We start from the raw sequence: 27,508 nt of genomic DNA, 5'->3' as shown, positions 1-27,508 counted from the left end.
TAATCAGAGGCACTGTTTTCCACCGAGAAATAAAAGATATATAAAATTGACAAAATTGTTTAATTTGAAAGCAATCGTGTCGAAAGTAACGAAGTTATTGACAAAAGTCACTGTTTGGCGAACTTAGGTCGCAAAAAATCAACAGTTGTTGAAGATAAATATTTAAAAGCTGACATTATTATTGGCCGTGAAATTATTAATCATGGACCTTATGTTAATATATCATCAAACTCGTGAAATCCAAATCTTTAAATATTTTTTCAGTAGATGTGAATCCAGTTGATCTTACCAATCTTGATAAGAGTTGCGTGAATCTGATAAAAATAAGTTAATAAAATTACTTGAGAAATATTCCACTGCACTTATTAAGGTAACACCATCTACATAACTAAAAGCAATTCACGAAGCCACACTTTAATTTTAAACAAGTAAATGCAAATTCATAATCTGTTCTGACTTTTTGTCTTTTATAAAAACTATCTCCATTTCTGAAATTAGAAAAAATGTTTAAATTAAAATAAGGCTTCTGAACTCTAAAATAAACTCAAAAAAATCTTAAATTTATTGTTTGACACTCTTGGGCATCTGAGCGTAAAAAAGTCTTGAATATAAATTTTTAATAAAATTATTTAAATCGATTAAAATCGTATGGAAGGGAGTTGAGCTGGTCAAAACGTAATTCCGCTTTTTTGGAAGTTTAGGCCTAAGCATTGATAATCGTGCCCGTGGAGTCTGCATTAATTTTTGATTGGGAAAAAATCGGAAAGTTTCATCAATTTGTCACTGATAGCGCTTTGTTTTTGGATTCGCCTATGAAATATATAAGCATTTGTTGCATGAGATCGACGCCGCCCATATGTGCGTTATATTCCCGAATAATCTGGGGACACACAATAGCAACATGTTGCTTTGTCTTCCTATCATTACGGCCAGTCTGAAGTTTTCTTTTATTTAAACATTCCGTAGCAAATAGTTTAACATTTACCTGGTTAGAGATTACGACCTATTGAAATTTAAATCGAACTTAGCCGGCTCGAGGTTAATCTTACAAAAGAAGATTATTTCAAAGGTAACACACAAAAAGGTGAGCAGGTTGTCTGTATAGCTGTTTCAAGAACTACCTAGTTCTATCATCAGCAGACTTTGCTAAAGAACTCCAGAATTGCAATAGCCATACCATGTCTTCAACGCTAAAACTAGTTGGGAATTACATTGCCAACTAAATGAAGCGAAAAAAGTTGGCGAAGCCTACAATACCGAAGACCACCTTTTGTGCATACCCTTAGGCGCTATGAAAAATTAGTGTAAGAGCTTCGCCCTTAACAAACTAAATTCACGGCTTGTTATTTTATACACGGTATATTGTACCATATAGAAAAAAGGTTTTTTTTTGGAATAAAATTCAAAAGTAACGTCGTGTCTTCCGTTAGTGTTATCTGATTAGAGATTACGACCTATTGAAATTTAAATCGAAATTAACCCATCTCGAGGTCAATCTTACAAAAGAAGATTATTTCCAAGGCAACACACAAAAAGGTGAGCAGGTTGTCTGTATAGCTATTTCAAGAACTACCAAGTTCTATCATCAGCAGACTTTGCTAAAGAACTCCAAAACTGTAATAGCCATACCATGTCTTCAACGCTAAAACTAGTTGGGAATTACATTGCCAACTAAATGAAGCGAAAAAAGTTGGCGAAGCCTACAATACCGAAGACCGCCCTTAACAAACTAAATTCACGACCTGTTATTTTATACACGGTATATTGTACCATATAGAAAAAGGGTTTTTTTTGGATGTAGACCAATTGATTTTGAATAATCCTAAGGGAAACCTGTTCCAGAATTAGTGAATTTTGTTCTGTGTTTTACTAGGCTGTCCATAAACTCCATAAAATAAGCGAGATAGCATATTTTTTGAGGCACCTCGAAATTTAAAATATTTTTCCACTTGGAGTTTCGCATCGCGATGTCGGTAACGAAAATAATTGCAGGGTATAAACGAAAATAATTGCAGGGTATAAACGAAAATAATTGCAGGGTATAAACAGGCACGGCCGATACCCAGGGTTTTTAAATTCGCGTGACAAAATCGAATTCAAAGAAATCCAAAACGCACCGTTGTATTTTATGGTTTCTATAGGTGTTTAAAGGTTGGCGCACATGTATCAGCAAATCTAGTTTATTTTAAATTTTTACCACGTCCCCTTCTGTCGCCGCCATATGAACAAAAGGGATTTTCTTAAAAACAACACTACTATAATTGAAAAAGTTATTTCACCTGTACCATGTATCGTATACCGAATTCGGCAAAACGACTTGACTTACTTGCCGTACTCATATGATTATAGTTATAATAATCCTTTCAGGCGGTGTATCTTAATTTTAAAATTAAAGTGTTTTGTACAATTTATGAAGTTTTACTCTCATAAAATTAATACTTTATTAGTGCAACATAAGAAAGAGAAGAATGATATCTTCTTTAAAATAGACAAAAAAAATGTTTAAAATAACTTATTTAAAAAATTTTCTTTACCTTAACATTTTACTGCTGGTCCTGGATCTTTTTCGTTTTAAGCTTATGCTAGAATTGGAAATTGAATCTTTAGAATCAGAGTCTGACAAAACTTGTGAACCAGCAAACCCTTTATCTCCTTCCTCCTGTAAAAAAATATATTTTAAATTATGTATTATGATCAATAAATTAATAATAGACATTTAAATTTGCACCTTTAGACTGTCTTGAAAACTCGAAGCTTGATATTGCGCATATTTTGCAATCGTTGTATGTGATCGATGGGATATGCAAGCCCAAACTCGTTTTGCCTGCGATAAGTCCCAATTTTCATCTGGTGACTGATGTACTTGAGTTCTGACTTCAACACTGTGATCAGGGTTGGCCTCGACTAATGTTTTTGTTGAGAAGAGTCCCAAATCAAGTTTTAAAGCACCTGCCAATCCCCGCACAACCGCTATTGGATGTTTTAAACAAAACTCCTGTAATTGTGGGCTGAATGCATTTTTTTTGTTTTCCAAATGAACCGAAGGTGTTGGTGGTAATAGTTGGTCTCTCGATAATTTTTGTGGAGGGCAATCCGGTGGAAAAGGTGGGGGAGAATTTGAATTAAGAATGGTGTAACTAACCGGCGGCTCGTCAATAGTCAAATCCTTGACAGCCGATAACAGTTGATTTGAATCCATATTTGTTTTAAACGCAGGTGATAAGTCCGATTTGGCAGTGAATATACCAAGTTCTAAATCCTTTTTAACTTCGTTAGGCTTACAATTTGTTTCATTACAACAAAAAAGTGGAGTATTAATAGCTTCGACTTTAATTTCATTTGACATTTTTTTTGACGAATTAACTATTTCTCCTTTTTCGCAAGAGCTTAAAATGTCATCCGTAAAAGTATCCAAGGTATCTTGAATTAAATAAAAATAAAAAGTTTAGAATAATATATTACACTGTGCGACAAACAAAAATCAAAACGTACGGGACCTTTTTTTCTGAACGTACATCTATTGAATAGCAAAACCCTATTTGGGTTTTTCAAAGTTAGCTCGTTTTGCTTGAAATTTTCCATTTTGAAGTTTTTTTTAAACCCTTGCAGAGGGTATTATAAAATTGGTCAGATGTTTGTAACGCACAGAAGGAGACGTTTCCGACCCCATAAAGTATATATGTTCTTGATCGGCATGAGAAGCTGAGTCGATACAGCCATGTCCGTTTTACTCAGCTATCTTATGAGCTATCGGGCTGAAATTTTGTTTGTTTTTATTATTTTATTTTTATTATCTGAGCAGATCAAGTATGAAAATTATTATGATCGGACCACTATAACATATAGCTCTAGAAGAACCATTTCCAAAAAAATTTCATAAAAATTAAAGTATCCCCATGAAACTGCTGATGTGATAGTAAGGGAAATAAAAAATGAGACCCCAGTCAATATAAATCTGCTCTGCTGCCGGCAGCGCTGCTTGCTGCCTACTACGTCATACGTCATCAACAGAGCACATGCATACACACCCAGACGCAACGCTACATGAACTGTATGTGTATGCGTGCGTTGCTTTGCTTAGAGAATGAGAAAAGAAGAAAAACAAATTGTGGTAAAAAGAGTAATAATGTTTTGTTTATGTATTGAAGAATTGAATTGCAGGGAAAGAAAAGAAAAAAAGTAAAAATGTTATTGCCAAGGATTGCAAGGGTATACGCCGAAGTTAGCTTCTTTGATATTTTTAATATAGCACTGGGTATTTTGATCATTTTTAAAATGAAGTAGGTTCTCTCACCGCCTTCGGTATACCATGTACCAGTATGCTTTTTTAATTCTTTTTACATGCCTCACAGCAATTGATATTTCGCTCACCCTTACCACCACACGAGCTTTCTAGTAATAGCCAGTATCTTGTCCGATTTTAATAAAAATTTGGTATTTTGGTGGAAATTAGTAAAGCTAATAAGTGTGCTGACTGTGAGGCAATTTTAAATAATTATAATCTGCGCACATACTAAACAAGTCTAAATACGAAATGTGGTGACTTTAGGTTAGTAGTCTTTGAGAAAATTAGTTTTATTTAATTTGTCGAGGCGGTTCGTTTGATTGTTTGTTATTTTGTATCAAAATTTGGTGTCTTGTGTTTGAGTAAATCAGTTTTATCCAATTTGGGGACGAAAGTAGGCGTGGAACAAAATTAAAATAAACTTGATCACTGTACATACTATACGAGTATACATACGTAAAATTTTAGGACAAATATAATTCTGCTTTCGTATTTATTGATATTTACATCATATTTATTGTTGCAATTTTATTGTACATATGAGTGTTGAGGAGTTTTGTAGCCGCTTTCTCATACATATTTTATATTCATGGAGTGGTTTGGCCATTTCTGGGGCCTACAATTTAATTTTTACACCCTTGCAAAAAGGGTATATTAATTTTGGTGTATTGTGCAACGCATAGAAGAAAGTATTTCCGACCATATAAAGTATGTACATATATTCTTGATCAGCATGACGAGACGAGTTCACCGAGTTGACCTTTGGAGCTACAGAGTTGAAATTATGCATGTAGGCTTGTTTATACTGCACGGGTTGTATATATCGGATTTAGTCGGATCGGACCACTATATCATATAGATCCTCAAATGTCACAATTTCACCGTTTAACATAGCTATTAATGACTGTGATAAATGGGTTGCTCGGGTGGCTATATCATAAAGGGTCATAGAAAGAGTTGTGAAGAAATGCCGAAAGCTGTTAGAATTTAAATTGAAATTTCATTTGGTAGTGTTAGGCTACATATAATTTAGCCATAAGAGCATATGATTTATTAGTGTTGTAAGACACAGTGTTGTAATAGTGTACAAAAGCGATGACTTGATATCGAGCCGTGGAGAAAAAAGCGTGAGTAAAATTCGTTATTAGTTTTAGGTTAATTTGATATGAAATATTTCTTAGGATATAAAACTCGTCAACCAATCCTCCTCAACAATTTGGATGAAATTGGTACCAGGGGCGCTGGGAGAGAGTCCAGAGTTGTTATAAACAAAGGGATCGTGGCGTGGGACAAGGCCATAGAACCGATAGGAGCAAGACAGTGTTTTTATCAATTACTTCGTTACTTTGACGCGATTTTCATTCAAATTCAAGTTTGTTAATTTTTGTATGCATATTAATTAATGTTGGTTTTTTATGCTCGTTAATGACTCTGCCAAAATTGTTCAAAATCGGGTAACTAAATTGTATAGCTGTCATATAAACAAACGATAAAAGAGCATTCTACATGCGCCCGATTGCTACGATACTGCTCTGGCGAACATTAGACTTTTTATATATAACCTTTTTTTCGTTTACGGCTATAGAAAAAGAAAGACTCACTATTAGGAATATGTCAGCTACTTATTTGCTTAATAGTTTGGTATTAAAGTACAGTATTTTCACAGTAGTCAAATATTGTTCATTATAATGGAATATATGTGGGTGATGCCGAAGATCCCATTGGTATTTCTAAAAGATGAGTATAATTCTTGTTTTTATATCTAAAATAACGGTTTTCCGTTATGCGAAAATTCACAATGTCTATAGACAACTACTTTGGTATTTTTGTGTAGGACTCAATTTCATTTCAGTGGGGACCCTAGGAAACAACGACACCACATCAAAAGAAACCAAATGTTAATAAAAGCGTGCTATTGACTTGGTATGTATATTACTTTTATAGAAGGACGCATAACCTTTTTCAGGTTTTTTAACATTTTGTTAAGCATTTACACAGATGATAAGACTGTGAGTTATTCAAACAACAAATTTGTCAAAGAGGAATGTCTGTTTTGTGTATCTTTGGTTATCCATAGAGAAGGTAAGGCTGTAAAGTGTGCGTATCTATGTTTCTCTACATTCGTAACGATTTATAAAGCTGATCTACTAATTTATTGTATCTTGTTGCTAAGTCGCCGCAAAGTTGGTTTTGCCGAAAGACATACTGCGTCCTATTAACCTTAATCATCAAAATTTAAATGCAGCTTTCTTTATTGAACATTTGTTCATACAAATGCCTTACTTTAAAAATTAAAAATTATTTTATTTAAAAGTTACAAGAAACGAAAGATTGTATAGCCTTGCCAGTTTTTTGTAACTTATTATTTATAGCCGTCAACAAGAAAAAAAGTGTTATTTAAAAAAAAGAATGCTTGCAAAAGAACGGCCTACATTAGCATAGCCAGTAACGAAGTTATGGGTCAAAGTCACATTTTTCCCCCGATAGTTTCAGAGGGAGCTATATAACATAGTCACTCGCTCTTAATCAAATTTGGCACGTTCATTAATAGCTATGTTAAACTGTGATATTTACCAACAATCGTTTCTATAAGAGCTATGTAATATAGAGTCATTAGATTTCCTCAAATTTGGCAACGTCGTTTATAGGTGTAATAAAATTTCACGACAACAGCTCAGAAAACAACTAAGTTATTGAGAAAAGCCACTGCTCGTGACTTTGCCGTTTGTATGGGAACTGAATCCCAGATATACAAACTGTGCAGTATAAACAAGCCTACATTCAAAATTTCAACTCTGTAGCTTTTACGGTCTAGAAGGAAATCGCGCTGACCCAGACGGACGGACATGGCTTTTTGAACTCGTCTTATGATCAAGAATATATTTAGTTTATATGGTCGAAATGGCTTCCTTCTATGCGGTGCACACTTCTGACCAAAATGAATATACTCTTTTTGCAAGGGTATAAAAAGTAACTTCGAAAAACAAAAATAGCGTTTTGTTATTTAATAGATGTACTACATTTTGTTGCACGGTATTATACAGCGGCGATCACGAGTGGATACATTTTGTCAAGTTGAACTCAAATGACTGTAGAAACTAAAGTGTTTTAAATGTATAAGTTCAAAATCGATAATAAAAAAATAAATAAGCTTTATAAAAACTGATCTCGTAATAGAGGTTCGTCAAATATATTTAAAAAGAGACTAACAAAAATAGTTTTCATAATATTTTCCTCAGTGTTAAAAACGGCAATGTTTTTTTCTGAAATAATTTTGTTTTTAATTTTATAAAATTTTGATCAAATTTCCTGCATATTCAAATAACATGGCAATAATTGATAAAAGTAATTTATATTTTATATGATAGTAAATGCCTGTAAAATTTAAAATTCAACTTAACAAATATGTATTCACTCATACTAGGCACTGAACCTAGTCGGCGGCTCAGTGGAGACCTAGGTAGGTGGACTTTCTCCCCGATGAAGCAATACTGAAAGGTAGTTCCGTCGGGCATGATGAAAAAGATTGTGGATAACGAATATATTTTTTATCTATATATTTTTTTTTTCATACTAGGCACTGGATATTACTATGGCATAATAGAAAAGAAAGCATACATACCTAATGAATTCTGAGTATATTTGCCAAACATTTGTGTTATGTTTTTGGCATCATATTCTTCATTTACACTTATAGCCTGTTTTATTTTTGAAATGTACGATTGTGAAGTATAACTATCCCCTATTACTTTCTTTTCTTGTAAGTTAATTGGGTAAGACGATAATTTGTTTGATTGTACGGGGTGTTGTTGTAAATTTAAATTCTGAATGATTTGGTCCTGCGGATCTTTAAATGCATTTGCAATCGGGAAGCCTTGAACTAATCGATTTTCTTCAATATTGTCCCATTTATCCCGTTTTGCAGGCAATGGGCTTGGATTAGCGTAATTATGCGGGTATGGTGGAGGTGGTCCCTGTAAAGAATTAGCAATTAATTAGTATGGGGTTCATATAATTATATTCCCCTAAGTTCATTCAATAATTATTGTTTTTGTTATATTTATTTGTTTTTTTTTTTTTTTTTTCTTACATTTGATATTTGCTTATTGTCCATTAGAATAGATTGTATATAAAAACCAGAAGGCCGGGGCTAACTTCGACAGCGTCAAAGATTGTATACCCTTGCAAGTTTTTTGTTACTCTTTTCTTACCTATGATATTCAAAGTGGAAAAACGTTTTTCTGTAAAGTCTAATGTTTGCGAAAGAAAAGCATACATGGGAAAAACGAAGTTATTGATCAGAGTGACAGTTTTCCACCGATTGTTCCTATGGGAGCAATATGATACTGTTAAAAAGGCGATAACTTGTTACTTAGGCAATTGTCAGGCTAATTCGTTCTTTATTAATAAGTTCGGGCATTTATATAGGCCAAGGTTATGCTTACATTGCAATCTTAGCTTATGCAGTGGGGCCGTGTGCAGGCCAACATAACTGGCCGTTTTGCAATGAATATGTTAATGACCTACACTGCGCGTGTGTGTACTTATGGATAAATTTAATATGCCTATGTGGTGTACCGCACCATTCAGTGAAAGCTTTATCATACCGAACGCTCTTGTAACCTCTTTATTGCCCGTTCTCGACGACGCACAGTGGGGTCTTTTGGCATTTTATATTGCAAAAATCATAGCTTCTTTTCCGACAAGCAATTTTAAAAATTTAAAAAGCTTATGATAAAGAATACCTTAAGCTTCAAAATGATGTTTGCCAAAAGTGCTGGGTGTTCGTAGTGCTGTTATATTTAAGGTCAAAGTCAGAAAATATTTCCAAGCTTGTTTTTTCTTTAAAAATGGAGCAAAACATGTTTTTTTCAATCACAAACAGAATTTATAATTATTTCAAATGACTATGTAGCATTTCTTAATGTTTTATTTTGATTTTCTAACATAATTACAAAAAGAAAGAAAAATTTTTTTTTTTTTTTTTAGGTTAATTTTGAAAATTTTATGGTTTGATGGCTGATTTTCTTCAAAATAATTTTTAATATTTATATCAATATCTTATAAACTCAACATTTCGGGACTATAGTTGCTATTTTCCAAATTTCGTGATCGCACGTATCGCACGTGATGCAATAAGTGTGACCCACTTAGAGAAGAGGCTGCTAGCATGTTAAAAAGGTCTTCATTTTGTCTAACACGAGAAGTTTTTAATGTATTAGTATATCTGAACCTTTTGTAGTCCTTGTTTTTACATTCCTGTGCTTCTTCGGATAGCTCTCCAATTGGTTAACACTGATATTCTATTAAATCCTTTCCGTGAGCCAAAATCCTATGTACCGTTGGGGTAAGTTTTATGTGCGGATACAATTCAGTCAAAAGTTGAGTAGTCCTTGAAGTCTGTTCGGAAAATTTTTCACCATTTACCATTTCCTTGCAATTTATAACATTCAAGATAACAGCCAAACTTTTTATGATCTCTTGACTAACACCTGTTATAATGAAACGCCCATCTCCTTCAGCAATCCCATTTAAGTTTTCACACTCGTGGAAAACTTTCAACATTTTTGCACTAATAAATAAAACTGTCTTGAATTGAATTATATTGCCAAATACTATTCAGTCAACTTAAATAACATTTACCTGCCTTGTCAGGCAAGCAATTTAACAGTGTAGAAAGGCGTATATATGTATAAACAGGTAGTATTTGCAAAGCAGCATTAAGCAATTAAATCATTTAAAAACAAAGAAGCTACAGGACAATACGCATGCGCTCTTCTTCTTCCTTATACCTGCAGCGTATTTTTTAGGCGAGGTTTCCATAGTTTTATGGCTTACGCATCGGTGTCGCAGGTCTCCGCATATTGGGATCATATACATACATCTTTTTTTTTTTTTTTAACTTTTAATATATATTTGTTGAATCTACTCTTAAATTAGAGCCTAACAACAAGTTTGAGATATTTTTCTTAATCTAGTACTTAAGATAAATCCTGGGGATATTGGAGGCGGCCCGAATCTCTTGATATTGGGTTGGTCTGTCATTTCTTTTAAGACGAGTTCTATTATTACTTCGCGTAAGGGAATTGGCAAGAATATTTGGGTGTGCATCCAGTTTCGCAGAATACTTTAGTTGTTGACTACCTATTTCAGATTTTACGCTAGGTATATTTAGATCATTTTGAATGTTGTCGTTCCGTATATACCACGGGGACCCCGTGATTGATCTTAAAATTTTCGACTGCGATCTTTGTATAATATCGACATTGCTGGTACTTGCCTTCCCCCATAGTACGGCTCCGTAAGTCCAGATGGGTTTCAGTACGGAGTTGTATAGGAGGACTTTATATTCCAGACGTAGAGGGGACCGAGCATTGATGATCCAATGTAGGCTTTGTATAATATCGACATTGCTGGTACTTGCCTTCCCCCATAGTACGGCTCCGTAAGTCCAGATGGGTTTCAGTACGGAGTTGTATAGGAGGACTTTATATTCCAGACGTAGAGGGGACCGAGCATTGATGATCCAATGTAGGCTACTGAAAGTACTGTGTTCTGCTACTGTGTTCTCCGATGCCAGAAATGAGTTTAGTCGGATCTGCAGGACCTTTTCAAAAAGCTTCGAAAGACATGATAGCAAACTAATTGGCCTATAGGATGATGGCTGGGTTTTGTCCTTTCCCACTTTAGGAATCATGATGATAGTGGACCTTTTCCATGTTCTTGGGAAGTAGCCAATTCTTATTATAGCGTTGAACAGTTTGCAGATGTATTATATGGCGATAATAGGGAGTTCTAGGATAATTTTCGGTGTGATTTGGTCATGGCCAGGGGCTTTTTTTGGCTTTATGTGGTTTTTAATAACTGCAGTGATCTCATCCGATTGGAGTTCCGAGTACTCACTATCCGTTAATGTGCTCGAAGGGGGAAGTACAAATGAGTTTGATATTGGATTTGGCTGGAAAACCATTTTAAGATGTGTGGCAAATACGGATGCCCTCTCTTCGTCACTTCGGGCCCATCCACCGGTTGGACCCCTTATCGGTGGAACTGTCTCTGTAGGAGCGCTTAAAGTTGGGTGGGCTTTCCACAGAGGAAGTTTGGTGCTGGTTGGGCTGAGCTTTTCTATGTATTTTCTTTGAGCCCAGCTTTCCTCTTGTCTTAACGCCTTGGAGAGGTTGCGATTAGCATCCCTTAGGCGAAGTTTTGCTGCTGGTGAGCGAGTAATCTGCCATTCTCTTCTTAGACGTCGTTTTTCCGTTACTAATTGTTCTATCCGCCGTTTCGTAGGCCTGTCAACAGGTTTAGTGTAAGAAGAGGCAGGTGGAGTAGATACTCTTGCTGCAGCTGCCATCATAGACTCAAGTGCAGAGACGCACATATCAATGCCCTCTGCAGCATCCAGTTTCGGCGAACACTCAATATGGGCACTCATGTACATTTTAAATTTAAGCAAATTTGTTTTGTTGTTTGTAAGCCTATATGGGCGATCAAGTACTTGAGGTCTTGTTAAAAGTGTGAATAGCACTGGAGAGTGATCGGAAGTTAAATCTAGCAGTGTATCCACAGTGATCCGATTACGTGGAATCCTCTTGGTTACTGCGAAATCAATCAAGTCAGGCACTTTCTGTGGATCTGTGGGCCAATAAGTAGGCCTACCCGATGAGACGCAATCCATCTTATTGAGAGGGTTGACTATTGTGTTGTACAACTGCTTGCCTTTAGGATTTACCAGGCGAGATCCCCAGTGCGTATGTTTGGCGTTATAGTCCCCTGCTGCAATGAAGCGATCTCCGAGTGTTCTAAAGAAATCGGTAAATTCCTTTTCAGAGATTCACCTACCTAGTGTGTGTAGTCCGGTAGTGATACTAGGTGATACTTGTAAGTTATATTCCACAAAAAGTTAAAAAACGCCAATATTTATATATTTTTTTAATCGCTTCTAGTTCATTAACGATTTTAGTAATTATTAAAATTACAACTTTTTCCTATTTACTAAAAATGTCTCAAAAATGGACGCCTCTAGCACCCATTAATCTCAACCGACTTTAAAAATTTTTTGGATTCATAATCTCTGAAGTATTTCCTATCGAATTTGGCAACGCGATCATGAAAAAACAGATTTTTGCAACGCTATCCGAGCAGAGGCCCAACTGTACGACGTCTGCACTTCGACTCACGACTCTCTCGCGTAGATGCCTCTCATTCCAGCTGTTGCACGCCTCATCATAATAGGGGTAATCTGAGAGTAGTGTGCCTATTTCGTCTTTACACTCGGCCCTCCTGATAATCGTCTTCTGACTCAGAAGACAGCAAGTCGTCGTTCTCAGCAACATATCGCCAAAGCCTCATATAGTCCACGCTCGTAGTTGTCATCATTGGCCCCTCACCATTGGTCGCTTTCTTTACATCATACCCGCCGTTGCGCTTAGCTTTGATTACTTCATAGGGCCTCAAAAACTGACTTGCCAAGTTTGTCACATTTTCGTTGATGAATGCATCGTTCAAGTAATCTCCTTCTGTACTTTCAAAACACCCTTATACCATTTAGCGGGCTCTTCTTCAGACATTTTTCCGATAATGGACCGAATACAACGATTAACCCGTTCGATTTGGCCATTGCTACTCCTGTGGTTGACAATACATGCTGTACATCATTTGATTGAAGGAATTCTATAAAAGCGTTTGATGGGAAGGCCACCCCTCTGTCGTTTATGATCCTCTCGGGAAATCCAAATATGTCTGCCCATTCTTTGAGCCTTTTAATTACTTCTTCTTGACCTGTGGATTTCGTTGGAAACAACCATACAAATTTTGAAAAACCATCTACCATTGCCAAAATGAATTTGTACTGCTTGGAGGTGCTGTCCATGGGTCCTAAATCATCAATCTTGATACTTTACTTTCCTAATGCGGTAAACAATGTTGTTGGATAGCGTGCATTGTCTTGCGCGTCGAAAAGTGTTCAACCTCATGCGATCGTTGTATTATCTCACGATCCATAAGCTTTGGGACTACCAATAACTCATTACCTTCAACTTCTTTGAATAGCAAACCACCTTTAATGTAAAAGTTCTTACATTGTTGCTGCTTTAGTACCTCTATAATTGCGATAATATGATCATCTGTCTGCTGTGCCTTCTTTAAACGCGCTGTTATTTCATCTTTTACTACTAAGCACGACTGCGGGTAACGGCTTAAACAGTCCACGTGCTGCATCTTTACTGCTGATCGGTGCTCCACGTTCAAATTGAAATCTTGTAGATACAATTTCTATTGCGCAACTTATACGTTTTTGCAAAAAACTTTCCCCATTTTATTTTTAATTTAAATACCAATTTTAATACCAATTTGGTTTTGTTTAGACACTCGTTTGCTGACTTAGCATATACTATAATGTCATCCATATATAATTGCATTGTATTCTTGTTACGAATGAATGAAGCAGAAGAATTACGAAATCCAAATGGCGCTCTATTAAACTCTTAAAATCCTTCTCTAGTAACAAGCGCTGTATATGATTTGCTAGATTCCTCTATGGGCACATGGAAGAATCCATTTTCTAAATCCATAATCGTATAAAAGCTTGCTGCCTCCAATCTCTCAAGCATTTCATCCATTAAAGGAACTGGAAAGCAGTCTTCCAAAACCATGCTATTTAGCTTCCTGTAGTCTACACAAACCCGCAAAGTATTGTCTTTCTTCTTTACAAGTACAACTTTGCTAGCAACATTCGAAGTGGATTTGCGCACATTTCCGTTTTCTTCCCACTAATCAACTTGATTTTTAACCGCTTCCTCTTCTGGTGTTGACAAACGACTGGGTAACCTAAATGGGATTATTGCGCCATCTGGTACAATTTTTAACTCAATAGGACAATGTACCTTCTCTGCATCATTCGGCTGATAGCTATCCTGTATCAACGCCTCGACTTGCTTTTGATATTGCGGAGGAGCCGAATAACTACATGAGATGTCAAAAACATTGCACCAATTGTCAGCATACTCTTCTTGCGATTTGGTGTATTCAGCCAGGCTCATAAATGTATATCCACGCTCATCGATCGATACTCTAAGCTTCTCCACGAAGGCGTATCCCAAATCCTTAGTGTTGCTCTCAACTACCAAGAATTTTTACTGCGACTTTAGGTTATCTACGATGACCTCTGTCTCGAAAAAACTTTTTGCTTTTGTTTGGCTTTTGCCTAGGCCGCAGAGGATTAAGCATCTTTCTTTTAAATCAATCTTACCCAAGTATTTAAAAAAGGAGTTCTTTACAATAGTGACATCTGAGCCCGTATCGATCAAACCGTCAACGTTTACGCCATTCAGCGATATCGACTTGACCCGTTTTTGTATATTTATTTTACGAACAGCTGATAACTTACTGGGGCAATTAGTTGACATATGTCCACTCTCATTAGAACTGAAACATTTTCTATCCGCACTATTACAGTACACTATTACATTACACTAGAACCGCAATTAAAACAATACTCTTACTTTTTAAAGTTTTCCACTTTTGCAATAGACGTGATTTTACGATTGTTTTTGTCAAAATTAACAAATTTGTTTACATGCTCGAATACACCATATTGCTCTTTTAATTCTTTTAGCCACTTACAGTTGTACATGGAGAACTTGAACTCGCTTTTAATATTAAGCCCATCAACTATGTACAGTAAAACCGCCGCGACTTCGATTTTTCCAGCACTAGCAATTTATCTCATATTTAGCATATATTCGTGAAACGATTCACCACTGTGCATTCTACGAACGCGTAACTGTTGATGTAGGTCAGCGCTACTCAAATTTGACTCGAACTCACAATACAGCATTTGTCTCAAACTCTGAAAATCACTCTGTTTTTGACTCGAGATATAACTGTGCCGCACCACTCATTTTATTTCTTGCTTGCACATCTACTTGTCTGTGAGCTCGTAAGCTTCGGCATTCTGCTCAAAGTTCTCAAACCATTTCTCTACCGGTACGTTGTAACCGTCGAACACCCATACAACTTTTGCGAAATGCTCAGGGTTTATTTTGACTTCTGCATACTTTCTCTCATCCGCTTCGATTGTAAGAGGCAACATTTGTATTACCTGTTGCATCTTTATATCCAGATCTTTGGGATCACTTTTTTATACGTCACTAACTTCTTTAACTTCCATATTATTTTTTATCGATTCTTCTTTCGCTAGGCCAAACGTTTCGTTCATGGTCTTATTTTCAACGATCGCTCTGTTGTGCGCAATGGTGGCGATCGCTGGTGTGCGCAATGGTGGCGACATTTCGCTTTTCGCGACTTCGTGGCGCCGACTGATCGAATGTTCGAGAACGTTTTCTTAAAAAAGCTACCGCACACTACTGGAATTTTCACAACTGTACAACTTTTGTTATTTGGATGTTTTGTACCAACTTCACTCACTCTCAGCTGTTGCACGCCTCGTCAAAATAGGGGTAATCTGAGAGCAGTGTGCCGTTCTCGTCTTTACATGTATATTACAATATAGTCACCCGATCAAATTTGGCACAGTTGTTTATAAGTGTAATAAACTCACCAATATTCAATTTCACGACAATAGCTTACAAAGTAAAGTTATTGAGAAAAGTCACTGTATGAGAGCTATACGATATAGTAGTCCGACCAGGCTGAATCCGAGATGTTTTGTCGTGCTGATCAAGAATATATATACTTCATATGGTCGGAGATGCTTCCTTCTTTGCGTTGCACACTTCTGACCAAAATTAATATACCCCTTTTGCAAATGAAGTAAGTAAGTTGGCTTGCCAATTTCGGTATACCATGCACCAAGTGAAAAAAAAAATTGTCTATGTACCAAATTTGATGACTTCAGCTTTGTTAGTTTTCAGAAAAATATTTTTTTCCATTAGCGGGAGACGAAAGTAAACTTGAATAAATAAAAAAAAAACAAATTTTACACTAGTACTACTTAATTGAATATGTCTAGCTAGTTTGTAAAAAATTTGGTTTGTTTAAATTGTGGGAGTGGAAGGGGGCGTGGTAAATCTTATTACCGTAGGTACCAATCTACTCACCAAATTTGGTGGCTTTATCTCTTCAAAAATATATAAAATTTAAATTTTATTTGAAAGCTATATAATATCCGATTATGAGTACGCCGATTATGAGTAATATCCGATTATATAATAACGTTAAAGACATACTATTTAAATGTGTTTAAATTGGTTAAGGGCTGAAAATGCAATTGCGTTGTGTCCAGAAATTTAGGAAGAAAATTTAATAAAATATTGTAACTTCGTTTTTGCGTCGAATCTGACCCTTAAAATTTTGACAAACTTGATTGGTTTCTTATTTTGATTTTTTTGATGCATCGAATTATGTGAATCCTCCAAAATGGAATAGAATCTATGTGTATACATAGATGATGTATATCATTTGTCGATGCAAATCGATCGATATACACGCCTATTTCAGCACTAGAATAAAATTGGACCGCAGTACGTGTTAAAAAAACAAATGAAGGCCGAAAACATAAGATGACTAACTAATTGAGAGTCAAAATTTGCTGCACAGGAAAAGGATTTCTCTAGCTTCCTTTAAAACATAATTATTAGTTTAACATGTACCCCCACCTCCCTTTCTACCATTCCTTTCTTACATTTTTTTTTTTTTCAATCGAACTAACTTTTATTTACATGTTTTTTATTGACATTCGAAGTATCATAGGTAAAATTTTTAATTCTATACATATATTGTAATGATCCTTTCTTCGTTATTTGAGATAAGATAATTATTCTTTCAGGGCTGGATTTGACACAACATACAGTCGAAGGCATAAGTATTTTAACAAAAGTTGTTGCTCTCTTTAGCGATTTGTTTTAAAGAAAGTAGTTAACGGTTCTTACTTTATAAGCAATGCAACAGTTAATAATAAAGCAGATTGAAAAATTGTTTCTTCAATTGCTCTTTGGATTTCCTTAATTTTTGCTTTATTGTCTTTCGTTAGCTGATAAGAGGTGGACAAAAGTATTTTCATATTCTCAGTTTTTAGTCTTTATTAGTCTGCTCAAGAGTAACCCATTATCACACGTGGTTATTACTGTTCAATAATTAGTTCAATGAAAGAAAAAATCAATTGTCTTATTTGTTTTGCGACATTGTGGGTAAAGCAAATGAATTAAGTGACATGGTCAAGTGTGAAATTGTGTCGAAGTACATATAACTCTGGTATTTCTGTAGAAAATAACAGTAACTTATACAATGTTTCTCGCCAAGCTGTTTATTATCAAATAAACAAGTTTAAAACACACCAACACGTCAAAAACCTGCCTCGAGGTGGTACACCTCGCAAGACAACTGAGACGGCGAATCGTTATATTCTGCGTAAATTTAGAGAAAACCCTTTAGAGATGCACAGTTGCCCGGGAGCTCGCTGATACGACCGATATTATAATTAGCGAAAGGTTAATTCGTAGCCGCCTCAAGGAAGCAGAGTTTGGAACGTATGTTGCCAGAAATATTCCCCAGATTACTGCCAGAAGCAAACTGAAACGTCTCACATTTGGCAAAAAAATATATTGCTAAGCCCCAATCGTTTTGGCGTCAAGTTTTATGGAGTGATGAAAGCTCCTTAAGCTTACCGGCATAAAGTACAAAATTATTTTGTTATATTTTCGTTTGCAGCTCTATCAGTCAGTTGATACTTTGCTAGCATATGAACAAAGTTTGATAGTTTTTCGTTTACGAACTATTTGTGGTTTTAATGCTGAAAAATACTAATCAAGGTATGTAGAATGTAGATTTAAGTGCCAAAACTGTGTTTGTTGTTGTATTGTTTTGTATTTAGCAGATTTAATAAATCATGTTTTTGATCGAACCTAACCTGAAAATAGTTATGTTTCGTGGAGCAGAACAAATAAGATTATGGCGGATTACGTAAAGTGTTAATGTGATAGTATGTGTAATTGTATTTTAATTTCAATTAAATTAACAACTTGAGCGCACACTTGCGCAAATTCATAATATTTCAATAAATCTAGAACCACTCGATATAGTAGAGGTTGTAACATTAACTTTACATAGGGTCATTCGTAACAGGCCCGGGCCTGGTGTCATATGGGCCACTTGTTCGTACTGAGCTTTGTACGACTACGTCTATTAAAAAAAAAAAAAAAAAATATCCGTCGAGGCGATTTGCTGGAAGTGAGGCTGGGAAAAAGACGCAGTGCTAGAAAATACAAAATTTCGCTTCGCAGGTCAAAAATCTGCTAGCCAAAAGTGACAGACATGTTGAACGCTTTAAAATGGAAAATGCAAGATGGCTGGCAACTGAAATATAATTTTTCAAAAAGGAAAATAATTGCACAAAAAAGATTGGACGTCCTATTGCAGCTTATGAAGGAAGATTTAGATTGAAAAGAAAATTGGCTTCGAAGCTTTCTAAAGAAAATTCAAAAGAAAGCCTAATGCATGCTGCCGCTATGTCAGCAGAGAAGTCGGGAGATAAGGAAACATCAAAAATATTAAGAGCAAAATTAAAACCAAAAGGTTTTACATCCGAAGATCTTCCACCAGTATTGCTCTCAGCAGATGAGGCATTATAATACCCTTGCAGAGGGTATTATAAAATTGATCAGATGTTTGTAACGCACAGAAGAAGACGTTTCCGACCCCATAAAGTATATACATTCTTGATCAGCATGAGAAGCTGAGTTGATATAGCCATGCCCGTCTGTCCGTCTGTCTGTGCGTACGCGTTTTACTCAGCCGTCTTAAGAGCTATCGGGCTGAAATTTTTCGGGGGTTTTTATTACCCGGCAAATATAAAGTATGAAAACCATCAGGATCGGACCACTATATCATATAGCTCTAGAAGAACTAGAAGAAACATTTTCATAAAAATCGAGTATGCTATGAAATTTACATATGTGATAATATTGGATATAAAACCCCAGATCCTAAAATTTGAATGTGATCGGATAAATATAACACAAGTTACAGTCAATAATACAGTCCCAGCTCTGCGGGCAGCGCTGCTTGCTGTCTACTACGTCTTTCGTCATCAACAGAGTACATGCATACACACACACAGACGCAACGCTACATAAAGTGTATGTGTATGCGTGCGTTGCTTTGCTTTGGGAATGAGGAAAGAAGAAGAACAAATTGTAAAATAGAGAGTAAAATTGTTTTGTTTGTATATTGATGAATTGAGTTGCAGAAAACAAATTTCGAACATGTAAAATTATTATTACCAAGGACTGCAAAGGTATATAAACTTCGGCTTAGCCGATGTTAGCTTCTTTGATTTTTTTTTATTATTGAGAATTCCTTCTCGAAGCAACAATATATTAACATTAAATCAATGGGAATAAAAAAGAATTGCAACAATTATCCAAGCTATGAAAAGGTAAAAGCTAAAACCAGATGACCGAGGCCAACTTCGACCGCGTCAAAGTTTGTATATCTTTGCAACTTTTTTGGTAACTCTTTCCTTACCTATAGCCATTAAAGTGGAAAAACGTTTTTTCTAAAAAGGCTAAAGTTCGCGAAAGAACGGCGTATAATGTTATCATAGGAAATAACGAAGATATTGATCAAAGTCACTGTTTTCGACCGATAGTTCCTATCGATACACTAACAAATGTTTAGTTTGAAAACAATCGCGTTAAAAGTAACGAAGTTATTTACAAATATATAATATACAAACAAATCGATTTTACTCTTCATACTACATGAGAAGCTGAGTCGATATTGCCATGTCCGTCTTACTCAGCCATTTAGAAGCTATCAAGTTGAAATTTATTTATTTATGCTTTTTATTATCTTGGTCAGATCAAATATTAAAATCTCAAGGATCACACCACTATATCATATAGTTATAAGTATATACGAAAAGTAGATGAAGCAGTTGGAGTATCGCTGTGAAATCAATGTGATCGAATTTTATATAAAACCTTAGATCCCAAAATATAAATCTGTTCGGATATTCTATTTAGTCAATTTAAATCGGATTTAATATCAGAACATTAAATACGCACATGTTGTTTGGATTTTTTTTAACAATCTGTTTTTGCTTGTGTTGTGTTGTTTCTCTCAATTTTTTTTTTTTGTTTTGATCGCGCTCGCGTTTATTAATTTGGCGTTTGTGACAAGTTTTTGTTGTTTTGTGTTTTAATACAAAATGTATTCCCTTTTTCACTATTCTTTCCATTTGCATATTGCTGTTAGCTTTTACATATTGATTTCTAAATCTTTAGTTTTTGATTAATCAATTGTATTTTATAATGTCTGTCTGGTGCAAATATAATTGCAATAATCCTTGCAAGACTAGTGAAGTCTTTCTTTACTGTTGGATGTGTGACAATTTAAGGCACTTTAAATGTGGTAGTTATACCGTCAAGGTGCGGGATAGTATTGCACAGGGTCGTGGCTTGGAGCTCGATGTCAAGTTTCTTTAGGTTGCGAGCAAATTATTGTAAGTAAAGTAGAGAGCGAAGTGGAAAGAAGGTTAGAAGTTATAAGGTAAGAAAGGCTGCTAAAAGATTGGAAAACCAGAGGGCCGGGGCTAACTTCGACCGCGTCAAAGTTTGTATACCCTTGCAACTTTTTTGGTAACTCTTTCCTTACCTATTAGCCATCAATGTGGAAGAACGTTTTATCTAACAGTTATCTAAAAAGGCTTATGTTTGCGAAAGAATGGCCTACAATCTTAGCATGGGAAATAACTTAGATATTGAGTAAAGTCACTGTTTTTCACCGATCGTTCCTATGGGAGCTATATGATATAGTCACCCGACCTTAATTAAATTCAGCACAGTCATTAACAAATATATATATATGTACATATGTATATACTAACAAATGTTTAAAGTAAAGTTATTTACAAAAGTCACTGTTTTCGACCGATCGTTCCTATGGGTGCTAAATGATATGGTCACCCGATCTTGATCTAGGCGTAATAAACTCTCTAATATTATAAAGTTTCCCGACAATAGCTCTGAAAATAACGAAGTTATTGAGAAAAGACACTGTTCGTGACTTTGGCGTTTGTATGGGAGCTATATGATATAGTGGTCCGATCCGGTTGAATCCGAGATATACAACCTGTGCAGTATATACAAGCCTACATGTAAAATTTCCGTAGCTCTTACCGTCTAGGAGGAGTTTGCACTGATCCAGACGGACGGCAGGCATGGCTATTTGATCTCGTCTCATCGTACTTATCAAGAATATATATATAGTAATATATCCGCCACTCCATCCACTCACACCACTCAATTTCCCACTCCAATCACCCACATAACTTGATCCCCCCTTTAGTCTAGAAAACAGCGGATGTTTACTGCAAGCGAGACTAAACAAAAATCCTATAAACAAATGTCCCCAAAAATCTTCCAAGCGTGAGAACGCTTAGTTAGCAAAAATCAATAAGCCAATCAAAATCCAGATCCCTTGTCACCAGATAAAAAGCTCCCAATACTAATATCAAAAGCTTTTTAACCGAACTTTAATCATATCTGTATGAATAATCATAAGTTAGTTCTTAAGACGCTTTGTTTCAATAAAGATCGTTTTTGAGTCTCACCAATCCAAATTTTTTTAATCAATGAAAGAATCGGATTTATAACTGGCGCAGTCGGTAGGATAAAACGAAATAACTTAGTGCGTGCAAAACTTTGTGTATAAGTGACCGTTACGGATATCGAATCTAAGGTTGCGTTATAAGCAAAACTTTTTTTGTATCATTAAATAAATTGTGCGAAACTTGTGTCAAGCCACCGCTACAGATATCAAATCTAAGGTTGGCCCGTGATCAAGACTTTTTGTGCTAAAAACAAGTAAAGGAGCTGTAAGCAACTAAAGCCCAAAGCCCTCGAAAAATTTTTTTTCGTTTTATCCGCAAAAGAACCTTTCGTGCAGTCAAAAGCGCGACATCGAATCTTGAAGTTCTAAATATATTCTAATTAAAGATGACACTGGAACTATCAGAAACACATCTGAACCAAGCACTTAGCATGCTTAGACAGTTGCCCAATTTCGATGGTAACGCTTTGACCCTGAGCACGTTCATACGGAGAGTTGACTACATTCTACAACTCTACCCGACGAGGGACATCCGTCAACATAGCTTGATGTATGGTACTATAGAGATGCAGCTCACTGGAGATGCACAACGGATATCACAACTAGCGCACGCCAACAATTGGAGCGAGTTGCGGGCCGCCCTCATCAGCGAATATAAGGTGCAAACGCCTTATGAAGAGTTACTACGACGGCTATACCATACTTCCTTTGGAGGAAACCTTCGTAAGATTTAGAACATAAGTCTTTTGTTATAATTAATAAGTTAGAATTAGAAGGCGATGCCGCCAATATTTGATATTTTGATATTTCAACAGTGTCTAATCTGAAACAAGTAGCCCAGAGAGAGGGTCAATATGAAAACAGCTCCACAGAGAAACCAAAAACTAACAATCAAAGTAATTCAGGAAATTCGAATTACAAATCAAACCAAAACCATTCAGGGCAGAACTATTATAAGCAAAACCACCAATACAATAATTCAAATCATACCAATTCCCAAAATAACCAACAGCTTCGAGAAGAATTTCAACAAAATCTTAATCAGGGCAGACAAGAAAATCCCCTTAATTATCAGATTCAGAATCAACCTCAGAATCAAAACCCTGTGGTAAATCAACCCACTAAAAGGCAAAGAGAGAGTACCAGTGGTCAGAGTAAAATGGAATGGTCCGAAAATTTTCATCAATCAGCCTCGGATCAGATAGCTCAGACAGAACAGTTGGATCAAATAGATCAACCGAATACCTCCAATCAAATCCCTATGTCCAACTAAAAATCAATAACATTCCTTTAAAGTGCGTTATAGATACAGGCTCTTCAATAAATATTATCAACGAAAATTATTTCAATTTTCCAGAAACATCAGAAAATTTAAATGTTCAAACAATAAAAGGAATAATTGAGCTTAACAAAAGCGTATCTTTTGCACCAAGCAAGCTTTGCCCCAACCATCAAAAATTTTATTGCCATAAATTTTCATCAACATATGACATACTATTAGGTAGAAAATATCTCAAAGCATGTCAGGCCGTTATTAATTACGAAGAAAATAGTGTAACATTATCAAATCACAAATTCTATTTCAAATACACCAATAAAGAAGAATCAATACCTTATCCTCCCCCAGAGTTTGAATATGAAGCATTCGCACATGAAATAAATAACGGTATCGAGGAAAGAAACGAATTTAGACTTGATCATTTAAATTCAGAAGAAATAGAAATGTTAAAGAAAATATTGCATGAATTTAGCGATATCCAGTATAGGAAAGGTGAAAATTTGACCTTTACCAGTACAATAAAACACAACATCAGAACTAAACACGAAGACCCAATTTACAAACACCCATACAAATACCCACAAATCTTTGACGAAGAAGTCAATAAACAAATTAATGAAATGATAGAACAGGGAATCATTCGGAAATCGAAATCGCCCTATTGTTCACCAATCTGGATCGTACCTAAAAAAGAGGACGCATCCAAGGAACAAAAGTTCCGCCTAGTAATCGACTATCGTAGTCTAAATGAGATTACCGTCGATGACAAGTTCCCAATACCAGTAATGGATGAAATATTAGACAAACTTGGAAAATGTCAATATTTTACAACCATTGACCTCGCCAAGGGATTCCATCAAATCCAAATGGACCCTAAATCAATCGAAAAAAACCGCATTTTCAACTAAACATGGTCATTACGAGTACACACGAATGCCATTTGGACTTAAAAATGCACCAGCAACATTCCAAAGATGTATGAACAATTTATTAGAAGACTTAATCTATAAAGATTGTTTAGTCTACTTAGACGATATTATTGTTTATTCCACCTCATTAGAAGAACATTTGGCATCACTAAAAAAGGTCTTTGCTAAATTGCGCAATGCTAATCTAAAACTACAATTAGATAAATGCGAGTTCTTGAAAAAGGAAACAGAATTTTTAGGTCACGTCATAACTACAGAAGGAATCAAACCAAACCCAGACAAAGTCAAAGCTATTCTAAAATTTCCAATCCCGAAAACCCCGAAAGAAATAAAATCATTCTTAGGCTTATGCGAATTCTTCCGTAAATTCATTCCAAATTTTGCACACATTGCAAAGCCTTTAACCCTTGGATTAAAGAAAGGAGCTAAGATTAACATAACCGACCCACATTATATTTCATCCTTTGAAAAATTAAAATGCCTCCTTATGAACGATCCCATACTTGCATATCCCGATTTTAAAAAACCATTTTTTCTAACCGCTGATGCTAGCAATATAGCTTTAGGTGCTTTCCTCTCACAAGACCATAGACCTATTTCTTATGGTAGTAGAACACTAAACCAACATGAACTTAATTATTCAGCCATAGAAAAGGAATTACTATCTATCGTATGGGCAACCAAATATTTTAGGCCATACCTCTTCGGTAGACATTTTGAAATCCTAAGTGATCATAAACCCCTTGTCTGGTTGGACAATATCAAAGAACCTAACATGAAATTACAGAGATGGAAAATAAAATTGAACGAATTTGATTATAAAATAAAATACTTACCAGGAAAAGAAAATTATGTGGCAGACGCCCTTTCCAGAGTAAAAATAGATGAAAATCTTTTAGGTGAAGAAATAAGTAGTTCTAGAGCTACAGTACATAGTGCTCAAGAAGATAACGAAAACCTAATAGCCATTTCAGAAAAACCCCTGAATTATTACAATCGTCAAATAGAATTCAATAAATGCAACGAAAATAAAGTCAACGTTACTCACTATTTTCACAAAACGAAGATAGAAATATCATATGTAGAAATGACCAATCAGTTTGCTAAAGAAATTATTAAGGAATATTTATGCTCAAAAAATAACGCACTTTATATTCAAAACGACACAGATTTTCAAATACTTCAAGAAGCTTATCTTGAAATAATTAACCCAGACAGCCAAACAAAAACATTGAGAACCACTTACAAATTAAAAGACATTCCCACTTATGCAGAATTCAAAGAAATTATTCTTAAAAACCATAAATCATTACTTCATCCAGGTATCACTAAAACTCACAACTGGTTTAAAGAAAAATACTATTATCCAGACTATCAGAAATTAATTCAAAATTTCATTAATGAATGCCATATTTGCAATTTATCAAAATCAGAAAACCGAAATACCAAATTATCTTTTGAAACCACCCCAGAGATATTTAACGCTAGAGAAAAATACGTAATGGATTTCTATTTAATCGACAATCAACAATTTTTATCTTGTATTGATATTTATTCAAAGTACGCGACTTTAGTCGAAGTCAAAAGTCGAGATTGGCTTGAAACAAAAAGAGCAATCACAAAAATCTTTAACGATATGGGTAAACCCTTAGAAATCAAAGCAGATAAGGCTCAGCTTTCATTTGCATAGCTCTTCAAAATTGGCTACAATCAGAAAACGTTAATATAAGTATAACATCGAGCAAAAATGGTGTTTCAGACGTGGAAAGATTCCACAGAACTGTAAACGAAAAGCTAAGAGTTATTAATGCAGAGTCTAGTATAGAAGACAAGCAAACTAAATTTGAAACTATCCTTTACACCAAGGGTGGGCACGAAAATTTAACTTGGGAGCCAGAGCATCAGCAGCAGAGGCTGGGCAGAGAAAAAGGTCATTTTTTGGTCTCGACGCACACAAAAATTTGTGTGTCTCGAGTTTTATGACGGGTCATAAACGACCTTTTTTGGGTCGAGCGAGCGATCGTCGTCGAACTTTTAGGCAGAGGGACGGCCAAGTCCCGAATTTTGCGGGGAGGGGGAAAAAGGGACGCGATCTCGAGCTCGCAACTTTTAGGCAGAGGGACGGCCAAAAACCGAATTTTGCGGGGAGGGGGAAAAAGGGACGTGCGGGTTGTCCTTTGTCGAGTCGAGATGTAATGCTTGTGTACACTGACAAAAAAATTTTATTTCAAATCATTTAATTTTTTCTAGCTTCCCCAATACAGGTTATTAAAATTATTGGAAAGTCAGGGATAAAGTAGACATTCTGAAAATTTGGCATTTCCTGGGGTTTTTTAATTTTTTACCCCTTTGCTGCGGGTACATATATACCTGCTTTTGGGTAAAAGAAAAACCCACCGGATATGCTTGCAGGTGTCCTGTGGTCAGGTATTTTCCGCTAAGCGGTTGGGGAATTTTGGCGTCCTAAATACCTGTTAGGGAAGTCCGGTACCTAGGCAAATTAATTTTTATCAATGGGTATATTTTACCATAACAAAAATTGCGCGATTCAGTTTAAACTAATCCTCCTTAACGTCGTGTTGTCCTCAAGTTGTTTTAATCAGTGTTTTTTTTTTTTTTTTGAGTGTTTTTAAGCCAAGTAAATAATATTAAAAGGTCCCGCAAGTGTAGTGTTTAAAAAAGTATTGAGTGAAGTGTGTGCAACTAAAGATATAGTGTGTGAATTAGGAACCAGTCTTTTTAAAGACTTTTTGTATCTGTTTTATTAGAATGGACCTAAATAATATAAGTGAACTGGAGAAGGCGTATTTTTTTACGGTAAATAAAAAAATTCAGGCATTACAATGTCTTTTATGTAAGTTAGTTATGCCGCAAAAAAAATTGTTCAACATAAAACGGCATTATTTAAAAAGACACATGGACAGCTATAGGTTACTGGATACCACAGAAAGAATAGATTAAATATCGAGATTGAAGATATCACTTTCCCCTGATGCAGATAATGGACAATCCGGTAATATGAGTGAAAGTCTTTTGCGCGCATCTTATATTGCAAGCTATAATATTGCGAAAGCGCAAAAGCCTTTGCAGGATGGTGAGTTTTTGAAAACCACCTGTATTGAAATGTTAAAGTGTTTTGATGCTAAGGGTGCCGAAATGAGTCAAATAATATCAAAAGTTCCACTTTCTCGTCGAACAGTCACTAGACGAATACATTGTATTAGCAATCAATTGCAGGAAAGGTTAACAGACAAAATAAAAAACTGTGCATTCTTTTCATTGGCCATCGACGAAAGTTGTGATGTTAACGACATAGCACAGTTGGTAATTTTTGTAAAATATGTTGACGACTCCTTTAAAGTTACCGAGGATATTTTGAATTTGGTACCTTTATATTCAACAACCACTGGCGCGGATATATTCCGAGCAATAGATATTTCAATA

At 35.5% G+C, this 27,508-nt stretch overlaps 1 protein-coding gene across 1 annotated transcript in view; it reads right to left on the bottom strand.

The window, feature by feature from the left end:
* The window catches only part of Utx (Utx histone demethylase), a gene marked incomplete at its 3' end in the record, with an annotated part of 233,247 nt that overhangs the window by 62,601 nt on the left and 143,138 nt on the right, over nt 1-27,508 (bottom strand). The window contains exons 10-12 of the mRNA XM_068285047.1: nt 7,908-8,259; nt 2,729-3,420; nt 2,535-2,659 (exon numbers count right to left, since the gene is read on the bottom strand). Of these exons, the coding sequence (XP_068141148.1) occupies nt 2,535-2,659; nt 2,729-3,420; nt 7,908-8,259 (1,169 nt within the window). The remainder of the gene's footprint in view (nt 1-2,534; nt 2,660-2,728; nt 3,421-7,907; nt 8,260-27,508) is intronic.

The sequence above is a fragment of the Drosophila tropicalis genome, unplaced genomic scaffold (assembly GCF_018151085.1).
Source record: "Drosophila tropicalis isolate 14030-0801.00 unplaced genomic scaffold, ASM1815108v1 contig_109, whole genome shotgun sequence".
Taxonomy (NCBI): domain Eukaryota; kingdom Metazoa; phylum Arthropoda; class Insecta; order Diptera; family Drosophilidae; genus Drosophila; species Drosophila tropicalis.
Note: the sequence above shows the minus strand (reverse complement) of the source record. Positions and strands in the feature narration are given on the sequence as shown.